Source organism: Protomyctophum bolini (assembly GCF_963924005.1).
Source record: "Protomyctophum bolini genome assembly, chromosome: 22".
Taxonomy (NCBI): domain Eukaryota; kingdom Metazoa; phylum Chordata; class Actinopteri; order Myctophiformes; family Myctophidae; genus Protomyctophum; species Protomyctophum bolini.
The window spans coordinates 23,178,126-23,190,252 of NC_137883.1; the positions used below are offsets into that span (position 1 = coordinate 23,178,126).

The window sequence follows — 12,127 nt, forward strand, 5'->3', positions numbered from 1 at the left end:
ATTTTCCCTGTCTTTTATAATTGTGTATAGGCTGCAAGTCAATACGTGAGTGAACATTGAGCGACAGTGAGTGTCCTGTCCTACAACATTACATCATGGGACATTCGAATGAAGTTGACGTGCAGAGGCCGGGATATCAAGATAATGAGGATATCGTTGGCAGCTGTGCATAATAGGCTACTTGATCAAATAAGCAATTGAACAGCTAGAGGATTTCAGGATGAATAGAGACAGGAGAGCAGGAGAGAGGGAGACTGAATAGGAGGCAAAGAATAAGGTAGGCTACCGGAATGCTTTATTTCCCCCGGAATGCTTTGGGGCAACAGCTCCACCAGAGAGCTCCAGACTTCCCTCTCCAGAGCAACATTACTGACTTCCTCCTGGGGGATCCTGAGACGTTCCAAGGCCAGTGAGTCGATGTAGTGTAGTCCCTCCATCTGTACCTTGGTCTGCCCCGGACTGTCCATCGAGGACCTCCCTACCCTATAGTTAGGCGCCCGAGAGGCATCTTAACCAGATGCCCCGAACCACCTAAGCATGGCTCCTTTCCAGGCGAAGGAGCAGCGGCTCTACTCCGAGTCTCTCCCGTGTGACTGAACTTCTCACCCTAACTCTAAGGGAGATGCCAGCCACCCGTCGGAGAACACCTAAAGATAGTTGTGAATTCTAGATGTGGGTTCCGGGGACCCCAGTCTAGACTGTAAAGTCCTCAGTGTTCATTTAACTCTGGCAGTGTACAAAATGTGGTTCCTTTGGTGACGTTCCCATCCTTGAGGTGTTGAACATTCTTGCAGGGAGGAGAGCTTCATAGTGCAGTCATTTAGGTTTAACAGAGAAGGTCTATCATCCACATAGCAGTGGTAAGAGACGCACTTAAAACGACTATAATTAAAACACACGAGGAGGGGCATGTGTGCAGGGAGAAGAAAAGGGAACCAAGGATTGAACCCTGGGGCGCACCACAATGTCAACGGAGCAGACAAGGACACATGATCGTTGACAGCCACAGTAACACTCCTAAATTATGACAAGTAGGAAGCAGACCGGTCTAAAGGCACTCCCAGCTAGACCCACCCATCTCTTGAGTCTACTAATGAGTCTACATGAGTTTTACTTTTTCACTTTAAAAATTTGCCCAATACCCAAACTGGTGAAAATAGCAGATATACAAGCATGTCGCGATCTTGTCGATCTGCTATTTTCACCACTTATTAAACATTTATTTATTTATGGAAACTATTTTTTTTTGTATTCAATAAATGTTTAAATTGCTTTTAATTGATGAATTAACACAATTTAGTTTAAGGTTTTTAAAAAGGGATATTTACTCCTGAACCATTTAAGAATTGGCCTGCGACCCAAACATGGGTCCTCCTGACTCCTGACACACTGTTTGGGAAACGGACAAACGGTGTTCCATTCCAGTGGTTCCTAAACTTTTTCATGTCAAAGAAGGAACCCCCAAATTGACACTAATTACACCGCAAACCACCAAGGACCAAGGACCCCCATGAGAGAAGGCTCTAGCAGTGATTCTCAAACTGTTTAATTTCAAGGACCCTCAGTTTGACATGCATTAGTCTACGGAACCCCCACTTAATGGCATTTCTATCTCTTTGACCCCTATTTATATTGTAAAATCAATGTTAATTTAACTCTTGAGAGAGTACATTTGATTCCAGTTGTACACTCTCAGAGTTACAGACCCATTAGGGTCCATTTGGTTCCTAACTATCATTTAGCTGGGGATCCCCTGACCCCACTTTGGGAACCACTGTTCTATTCTATTGTGTCAGAAGCTGTGCTTCAGTCCAGGAGCAACAGAAAGGGAACAACTCCCCAGAGTGGGAAGCTGTGCTTCAGGGATGTACTGTACTTCAAGCCGCTTCGCCCCTACAGACACAGGAGTGTCTCCTGGCCTTATAGGCTGTGTACGAACACAGGAGATAGACTCCTGGCCTTATAGGCTGTGTACAGACACAGGAGATAGACTCCTGGCCTTATAGGCTGTGTACAGACACAGGAGATAGACTCCTGGCCTTGTAGGCTGTGTACAGACATAGGAGATAGACTCCTGCCTTATAGGCCGTGTGGCAAGGCTTACTTCTCTAAAATGTTGGAGAGAAAAGGACGTTTGGATAAGAGTCTGTAATTACTAGGAACTGAAGGGTCAATGGTCCTTTTTTCCCTCTTGCCAGTGAGGAGGCGAGCATGGCAGCATTCTGCAGGCGCCTACGCTACGCTCTGACTGGTCGACGTCTACACACAGGCAGTTAATCAAGCCTCTGACTGGTCGACGTCTACACAGACATTTAATCAAGCCTCTGACTGGTCGACGTCACACAGGCATTTAATCAAGCCTCTGACTGGTCGACGTCACACAGACATTTAATCAAGCCTCTGACTGGTCGACGTCACACAGGCATTTAATCAAGCCTCTGACTGGTCGACGTCACACAGACATTTAATCAAGCCTCTGACTGGTCGACGTCACACAGACATTTAATCAAGCCTCTGACTGGTCGACGTCACACAGGCATTTAATCAAGCCTCTGACTGGTCGACGTCACACAGACATTTAATCAAGCCTCTGACTGGTCGACGTCACACAGGCATTTAATCAAGCCTCTGACTGGTCGACGTCTACACAGGCATTTAATCAAGCCTCTGACTGGTCGACGTCACACAGGCAGTTAATCAAGCCTCTGACTGGTCGACGTCTACACAGGCATTTAATCAAGCCTCTGACTGGTCGACGTTTACACAGACATTTAATCAAGCCTCTGACTGGTCGACGTCACACAGACATTTAATCAAGCCTCTGACTGGTCGACGTCACACAGGCATTTAATCAAGCCTCTGACTGGTCGACGTCACACAGGCAGTTAATCAAGCCTCTGACTGGTCGACGTCACACAGGCAGTTAATCAAGCCTCTGACTGGTCGACGTCACACAGGCAGTTAATCAAGCCTCTGACTGGTCGACGTCACACAGGCAGTTAATCAAGCCTCTGACTGGTCGACGTCTACACAGGCATTTAATCAAGCCTCTGACTGGTCGACGTCTACACAGACATTTAATCAAGCCTCTGACTGGTCGACGTCACACAGACATTTAATCAAGCCTCTGACTGGTCGACGTCACACAGGCATTTAATCAAGCCTCTGACTGGTCGACGTCACACAGGCAGTTAATCAAGCCTCTGACTGGTCGACGTCACACAGGCAGTTAATCAAGCCTCTGACTGGTCGACGTCACACAGGCAGTTAATCAAGCCTCTGACTGGTCGACGTCACACAGGCAGTTAATCAAGCCTCTGACTGGTCGACGTCTACACAGGCATTTAATCAAGCCTCTGACTGGTCGACGTCTACACAGGCATTTAATCAAGCCTCTGACTGGTCGACGTCACACAGGCAGTTAATCAAGCCTCTGACTGGTCGACGTCTACACAGGCATTTAATCAAGCCTCTGACTGGTCGACGTCTACACAGGCATTTAATCAAGCCTCTGACTGGTCGACGTCACACAGGCATTTAATCAAGCCTCTGACTGGTCGACGTCACACAGGCATTTAATCAAGCCTCTGACTGGTCGACGTCTACACAGACATTTAATCAAGCCTCTGACTGGTCGACGTCACACAGGCAGTTAATCAAGCCTCGAGGAGATAAATGTGTGGATCACCCTCTCTTAACTAGGCATGGAGCTCGTTAGTTTGTATTGATAACGAGCACCTCATGGATCAGGCTTATCGAGCCGGGTTCTTATTGAGCCCACTATTGAGCATTTTCTGTCATCTTGTGGAAAGACGGGAGAATAACTATCTTTTACTATGGCCTTCAAATACAGTACTTTTCTAACAGACAGAAGACCCTTTTTACGAAGATAATATTGAAGAACTGTGAACTGGTTCACCCCTTTTGCAACCAGACGTTTGGGAGACTTTCCTGGGGTTTTTATGTGGGTAATATGTATTTCAGTATTTCCAAGTGTCCATGGACTACATGTTTGCCCTCTCCCTATCCATAAGGAGGAGCAGTGGACCAAAGCATTATGGGAATTGTAGTCCAGAGAAGGAAGTGAGCCCAGTGTCCATGACATCATGGACACTTTGAAATAGTGAAATATCTAAAAAAGGAAAGTGTTTCTTGTCTCCCAAACATCATTAAAATAAGATCTGGTGGTTGCAAAAGGGATGAAGTGTCCCTTTAAACTTCAGCAGGAGTCATCAAACTCCCTTCTCTATATTCTGTGGGTTGGTCTCATCCACCCATGCAGGTTTAATATCTCTGTAGATGTACTCTGAGGCTCTGATCAGCACTAGCTCATTAGTACAGTAGGTGTATTTAATGAGCTGCTTTTGGCCCACAGACATACCGTGCAAAGATAAGGCATCGCGAGGCACGCAGGTATTCCTCATCGGGCAGGCCGTTCATTCGTTTGGTCGTTGAGTTAATGGAAAACACAGGAATTACCCTGACGCTAATAGATAATGATGACGTTGGATATTTGTCAAAATGACCTGGCCTTTGATGCACCTCCAAGGCCTTAGTTAACCATCTCTACGAACCCTGGTATCGGCTACACTGTGTGTGTGTGTGTGTGTGTGTGTGTGTGTGTGTGTGTGTGTGTGTGTGTGTGTGTGTGTGTGTGTGTGTGTGTGTGTGTGTGTGTGTGTGTGTGTGTGTGTGTGTGTGTGTGTGTGTGTGTGTGTGTGTGTGTGTGTGTGTGTGTGTCACTGTTTACTGCAGTGTTGTTTTTGGCAGCAAATTTCAGTTTTAGTCATAGTCTCTTGGATAGTTTTAATTTAGTTTCAGTCACATTTTAGTCACCTGGAATGTTTTAGTGTTAGTCTAGTTTTAGTCGACTAAATATCATGAGATTTTAGTCGACAAAATCTACAGTTGATTTCGTCGAATTAAATGTATTTTGGCGGGCCTTGACGCTGTCGTAATGACATGCAACAAAGTGTAAAATTACTTATACTGAATATCTTGTCCACTAGTCCCTTCCTAACATTTTTGTCTAGTTATTTGTTGACGAAATCGTCAGTATATTCAGTCTTTTACCATTTTTAAGTTTATTATATATCCTTTTACTGTACTATTTACAGTGTCAGGCCTCGTTGATCATACAGGTTGTTGGTACAGGTTGGCGCTTACAGTACAGTGCACTATAGCAGACGTGGTTCTCAAAGAGGTCCCTGGGGGACCGCCAGGGGTTTTTGAAAATGTATGTCAACACTGTTTCTGTGTCGCCATAAAGCTGAAGAACAAGTTCATGAAGAAGTTGCCCCGCGACGCGGAGGCCTCCAACGTGCTGGTGGGAGAGGTGGACTTCCTGGAGACTCCGTTCGTGGCGTTCGTCCGTCTCCACCAGGCCGTCATGCTGGGAGCTCTGACTGAGGTCCCTGTGCCCACCAGGTGAAAAACCACTCCTCGTTAACACTAGTTGTTGATCAATTAATACACACCAAGAACACATGGCCCCATTCACACTGGCAGGCAAATCTACGTAAAAGTAGCAAAAATAGCCGATCTACAAGCTCACCGTTTGTTGCATGTGCTGCGAGTGTGAGCATGCAGATCGCATATTCATTGCTGTTGGCTGCCATGTGAATATCGTTGCCAAAACCTCCATAATTCAACCTTTTGCATCAACAAATGCCCTACTACTTACTCATACTACAGTGTCACACAAAAGCAGCCGAAATAGCCGATCTACAAGCTCACAATGCGTTGCGATGCGACACCTTGTGAGCTTGTAGATTGGCCATTTTGCCCACGGTGTTCCATCCAGCAGCAACGATATGTGGTCAACTGAAGTGACAAATTGATGTGATTCATCAGCTGATAAAAATATCCCTGAAGTTGGGGTTAATTCTTATGCGTTTCTTTTCCCCTTTATTTTTGTTGTAGATTTCTGTTTATACTGCTGGGACCAAAAGGTAAAGCCAAGTCCTATCATGAGATTGGACGAGCGATGGCCACCCTGATGTCGGATGAGGTACAGTACAGTACATTACAGTACAGTACATGACACTATTTTTTTTAGATAATAGCATTTTCTTTTTGCATAATTGAGTACTACAGACGAAAAACTGTTTAAGTCCACACTAATTATCCATAACTAGCCCTTACCCGTTGTGAAATACTTGCCGCCTTGTGGCCGTGGGGGGTACTGCGCCCTGTGGCCGCAGGGGGGTACTGCACCCTGGATGCGTTTTCGCATTTTTAATTCACTAATAAATTCATTATTCTTTTATAATTTGTTAAATAGGAAAAAGGGCTTCGTTAAGACCTCCATATTATTATTAGTCAATGCCTGTGTGAAAAGTGGGAGCGATCGGTGCAGGCAGTGAGGAGCTACGGAAGTGTTTCTGACACACAGACTCATTCAGACAGACATTGTCAGAATTATAGTATGATGATGATGTATAAATTATGAATAAGGGGTCAGGACAACGAGGCCTTTCCGTGGAGGGGTCAGAATACCATTTGGACTTAAACTGTTTTTCGTCAGTAATACTCAAGTGTCAATGTTGAAAAATGTTGTAAGGTTGTCGAATTTTTTTGGAAAGAACATTTTCGATTAAATGTTATTTGTCATAACTACCCTGTGCAACTTGTGATTACGAAGCCAAACAGAAATATAAATTGTAACGTTAATTAACGTTTTGTTACAATGCTGTATATGTGTTTTGTTAATAATGAGACAATTGCGTGAGTCCACTGCAGGGTGTAGATAGAATGTCATGTGACATTGAAGAGAGCTTCAACCACTTAAGATACTTCAGTATTCTTATTTTTAACGCGTTTTTTAATTTTTTAATTTCCGTCTGTAATAACGGCACCGCGTGGTTCTGTGTGCGTCGTACAGGTGTTCCATGACATTGTAATAACGGCACGGCGTGGTTCTGTGTGCGTCGTATACAGGTGTTCCATGACATTGTAATAACGGCACGGCGTGGTTCTGTGTGCGTCGTATACAGGTGTTCCATGACATTGTAATAACGGCACGGCGTGGTTCTGTGTGCGTCGTATACAGGTGTTCCATGACATTGTAATAACGGCACGGCGTGGTTCTGTGTGCGTCGTATACAGGTGTTCCATGACATTGCGTACAAAGCCAAAGATAAGGAGGACCTCCTGGCGGGCATCGAGGAGTTCCTGGACGAGGTGATCGTCCTTCCTCCGGGGGAGTGGGACCCTGACATCAGGATAGAGCCGCCCAAGACCCTCCCGTCCTCTGACAAGAGGTACCGGACCATCTGGACAGTCCCCGTGTCACGATAACTAACGTCACTGTATACTGTAACTCGTGTCACGATAACTAACGTGACTGTATACTGTAACTCGTGTCACGATAACTAACGTGACTGTATACTGTAACTCGTGTCACGATAACTAACGTGACTGTATACTGTAACTCGTGTCACGATAACTAACGTGACTGTATACTGTAACTCGTGTCACGATAACTAACGTGACTGTATACTGTAACTCGTGTCACTTGAAACTATGTTTGACTTTTTGCCACCTAACCCGTTCTGGGCGGAAACCCCTTTTGGTGTTTTTTTAACACATTATACTTTTTAGCTATTGAAAAATAGCAGATCTACAAGCTCATAGCGTGGCACCGAGTGCAGCGCTACGAGCTTGTAGATCTGTGTGGCGCATGAATGTGGCGCAAATCTTTGAATATGTATTCTTTCAGAGCGAACGTTTTTAACTCAAATCTTTGCTTCTGGAATCTTTGTCCCTGGAACAACATATTTTCCTCAAAAATAATTAAAAAAATCGTCCTCGGGTCTAAATGGGTTTGTGTCTGTGTTTGTGTTTTTCAGGAAACAGCACATGTATGCCGGGTCGGAGCCTCCTCAGATGAACGGCGACGCCCACCACGACGGGGGGCAGGGGGGAGGGGGAGGTCACGCGGTGGGGGAGGAGCTTCAGTTCACCAGGCGGTAAGAATCACTTCCTCCTCCTTCCTGATTGAAATATAAACCTTTCTCGAGAAAGATGGCGTGAGCTAACGCTAACATCAGCAAGCAGGGAAAACGGAAGTAGTAATCCAGTAGTAAGCTCCCCAAATCCGTCCCTGCGCAAGCTACGGTATTTACTAGAGATGTCCCGATACTGTATTGGTATCGGAAAAGTATCGGATCGGCCCTTATTTGGTCATATCGGTATTGGCAAATATGCCAGTCTAACCACCGATCTGACACAGGGGTAAGGGGTTGACAGGTGAATAAAATGTTGGGGCATCTGGAGTTTGCTTTCGAGTTGCCCAAACTGCAAGTGTACATTTGAGTGAGGAGAGGTCTGGTATAAACACAACAAGAGATATATAGCTAGATGGCTATAAACACTATTCCCGGTCGGTGGACTTCAAAATAAGACATTTTTTCTTTTTGTATTATGAATATTATTCTCTGGTATCTGTATCGGCTATCACAGAAATTGTGGTATCGGGATTGGATCGGAAACGAAAGAAGTGTATCGGGACATCCCTAGTATTTACCATGAGAGGTAATGTCTGTGATTGTGTGCTGCTGAAGGTTTTGTGGAGGCCTCGTCCTGGACATCAAGAGGAAGCTGCCGTTCTTCGTCAGTGACTTCACCGATGGTCTGCACATCCAGTCTCTGTCGGCCATCCTGTTCATCTACCTTGGCACCGTCACCAACGCCATCACGTTCGGTGGCCTTCTAGGAGACGCCACGGAAAACATGCAGGTGAGACTCTTCAGTTTAGACTGATATTGAACCACTTGCAGCAGTGATTTTCCAGTGGTCCAAGTGGTCCCCAGATAAATGATGGAGAGTTGGTAACCATATGGACCCTTATTAGATCTCTAACTCTTAGATCTTAACTCTTAGATCTTTAGCCCTTGATGGTGTAAAATCATTTTACACACTCAAGAGTTACATTATTGTTAAGCTGCATTAGGCTACACAAAAATAAGTGTTATTTTGATCGTTTCCCTGTTATACCTCCACAAACTATAGGTAGATTGTAGATTGTTGAAATGTACGTATCATTTTGGAATGTAGTGTTGCTTCAGTAATGTTGTCTAGTAAAAACAATGATCTGCACCCATGGGGACAGATGGTTGATCTGTATGTAAAACAAAGCTCATCCACACTGGTGATGTACAGTAGTTGACAAAAACAAAGGATTTCTCTTTGACATTGAAGCTTTGTTGTTATAGGTGCTTCTAAAGCCTGAGCCAGACCCAGCCCTGGCAACAGTGATGTTGTTCTTTTCACTGGAAAACATACAATTAGAGGTATTCTTTATGAAGATAGTTATGAAGTTGGAGAGGTGTCACATAATTATTCAAGCTTCAAGAGGTTTATTTGTCTATGTGCAGTCAAGTGTTGCTGTGACACACGCCACCCATTGTGTTATCAATAATACAAAACAATCTACGTATAATACAAGTTTAAAACGTCAAAACAACTTTATGTACTATACTATAGGCCTGTTTCAATTGCTGGAATGGTTTTATATTTGAAAGGACAAACGCATACAGTATGTAGTAACCTGAACCAGTCACTAATGTCATGTCCTCATCGAGGCCTTTGGGCAGAAACCACGTATTTCCATATTTGAACTTTGTACTGTCTTTTTGTAAATTAATTTATCATTATACAAGAGTGTCACACAAAAGTCGTGAAAATAGCCCATTTAGACGCTCAGATATTTTAATTTATTTAAATTTATTTGTAGCCTCGGCCTCAGGTCTTTTTGGGTGAAAAGAAGAAACGTTTTGGACATGCAAGGTCGAGGGATGCAAATGCAGGTGTAAACGCATCTCATCACTATGCAGCAGATGCAGTTGTTTTCATTCGTTTAATTAATGGTGAAATCTTGCTGTGGTTTAATGAGAGGTCAAAGCTGGAGAGTATCACTCTCGTAATGTGTTGCCTTGCGTAGGCAAACGGGCATAGAAGTACAGCACTACAAATCAGTACTGTTGGTTAATAAGTAAATGTGGCCAAGTAAACCCCCAAACCAAGTCTACATTTTAATGAGGAACAAATGGGCCTGTGTAAACTTGAAATCGAACCCATTGTTTGACTTCCGATGCGATGCGAGTGCGGACATGCTTGTTAGCCTGTGTTATTTCAGCATCAATTTCATCATGGCACATTGTCAGATTTTTGTCTTGGTAAGTATAACGTAAGGCTTAAAAGGTCCTCCGTGTGCAAAGGCTAAACTATGTAATTTAGAAGATATGGCATGTTGTGCGCAGTAGGAGGATACCAGTAGTTTCAATGTATGGATATTTTACAGTTGATGATGATAGGTTCGTCTCTCTCTCTCTACGTCGTCCTCAGACCAGCCCTCCATCGGCGTCTCCAGTCGTCTCGGTTCTCCATACATCTGGCCAGCTCATTTGTGCTTTCTGCACCAGCATCTTTCTTTAGTACGTCCACGTAGGTATAGGTGTGGGACGTCCTCTCCATCGATGCACGTGTGTTGGTTCCCACAGTACAAGCTTTTTGTCCAGTTCTTGGTGTCGGTAGCAGTGGCCATGCTATAGTCTCATCCTCCTTACTGCTATGTTCTCTGATACACTTGGTAATGCCCCGTACAGTGGCCATGCTATAGTCTCATCCTCCTTACTGCTATCTTCTCTGTTACACTTGGTAATGCCCCGTACAGTGGCCATGCTATAGTCTCATCCTCCTTACTGCTATGTTCTCTGATACACTTGGTAATGCCCCGTACAGACGCTTGTTGGTGGTGTGCTCGTCCTGGCTGATGTTCAGTACCACACGTAACATTCTGGTGTAGCACCGGTCCAGTTCTTGGTTTACTAGTTATGATGCATTACCCCTTTGTGTCACTCTGGATTAAGAGCGTCTGCTAAATGCCTACATTTGGAGGTCCTTTCAGGGCTTATCTAGTCTCTCATAGCCAGAAACTATTCCACAATCTCCGAATGCTAGTGTATATGTATAGATTCTGGAACTACAAATGCTAGTGTACTGTATGTATAGAGTCTGGAACTACAAATGCTAGTGTATGTATAGAGTCTGGAACTACAAATGCTAGTGTACTGTTATGTATAGAGCCTGGAACTACAAATGCTAGTGTATGTATAGAGTCTGGAACTACAAATGCTAGTGTACTGTATTTATAGAGCCTGGAACTACAAATGCTAGTGTATGTATAGAGTCTGGAACTACAACCCCACAAAATCCAGAGTAAGGAAGCTGACATTGCCGCTCACGAAAATATATTTTAAAATATTTACATTTTTATTTTAAAATTTCCATTTCTGCTAAGCAACAAGCTTATTATGCATCTAGATGATTTCTATTTATAGGATACATTGGATCAGTGGGGTCGCACTGCACTCAGACAGATAATGGGCTCTATGCACACACGCCATTTTGGAAAGAACTTGGGACCCCTACTTCCTTCACAGGTGTTACCGATGATACTAACGAAGGCTAGCTGTTCCATTCTGGTCAAACAGAGTCAGGAATCATTAGAAAGAAGAAAAGAAAGTCGGGAGACAACACTATTTGTTTTGTTTTTCGTCTTATAAATTATTTGATCGGCCCAAAACATTGTGTTCATTGTCATGATTTGTCACGATCCGAGTTGGCTTTGTCCGCGGCGTAACCGTCTTTAAATAAATTATATTAGAAGTACCGATGGGAGAATGCATTGGGTTTTCATTTCCTGGGCCACTCGTTTTTCTGAAAGGGGGAGGGACTGCGGCACTCTATTGTGCGCGTTGGAATGACTGGAAACACTCTGCTACACCAGGGGGTCCTTGAGTGGGTTCCATGGCCTCGTACCGTACGTGTGTGTAACTCTGAGGGTCCATTTGGTTCCATTTATACACTCAGAGTTATGGGCGTCCTTGAAAAAAAGAACAAAATTGAGAACCACTGCACTAAATGAAACGGAGCCTTTATCATCGGTAACACCTGTGTGTGTGTGTGTGTGTGTGTAAGAGAGTGTGATTGTGTGTGTGCGCGCGAGAAATGAACCCCTCGCGCCCGCTTTTCCTGCTCCGCCCCTTCAGATTGTCTGCACCCAGTCCCGACTAGGCTCGCCTCTCATTAAAAAAGAATTACTAGGCGGCGGCGGTGGTGGCGG

General features: G+C 44.4%; 1 protein-coding gene across 1 annotated transcript in view; it reads left to right on the forward strand.

The window, feature by feature from the left end:
- The window catches only part of LOC308309827 (electrogenic sodium bicarbonate cotransporter 1-like), a 79,835-nt gene that overhangs the window by 43,296 nt on the left and 24,412 nt on the right, over positions 1-12,127 (forward strand). The window contains 5 exon segments of the mRNA XM_080755744.1: positions 5,270-5,427; positions 5,923-6,010; positions 7,108-7,262; positions 7,851-7,970; positions 8,565-8,739. Of these exon segments, the coding sequence (XP_080611870.1) occupies positions 5,270-5,427; positions 5,923-6,010; positions 7,108-7,262; positions 7,851-7,970; positions 8,565-8,739 (696 nt within the window).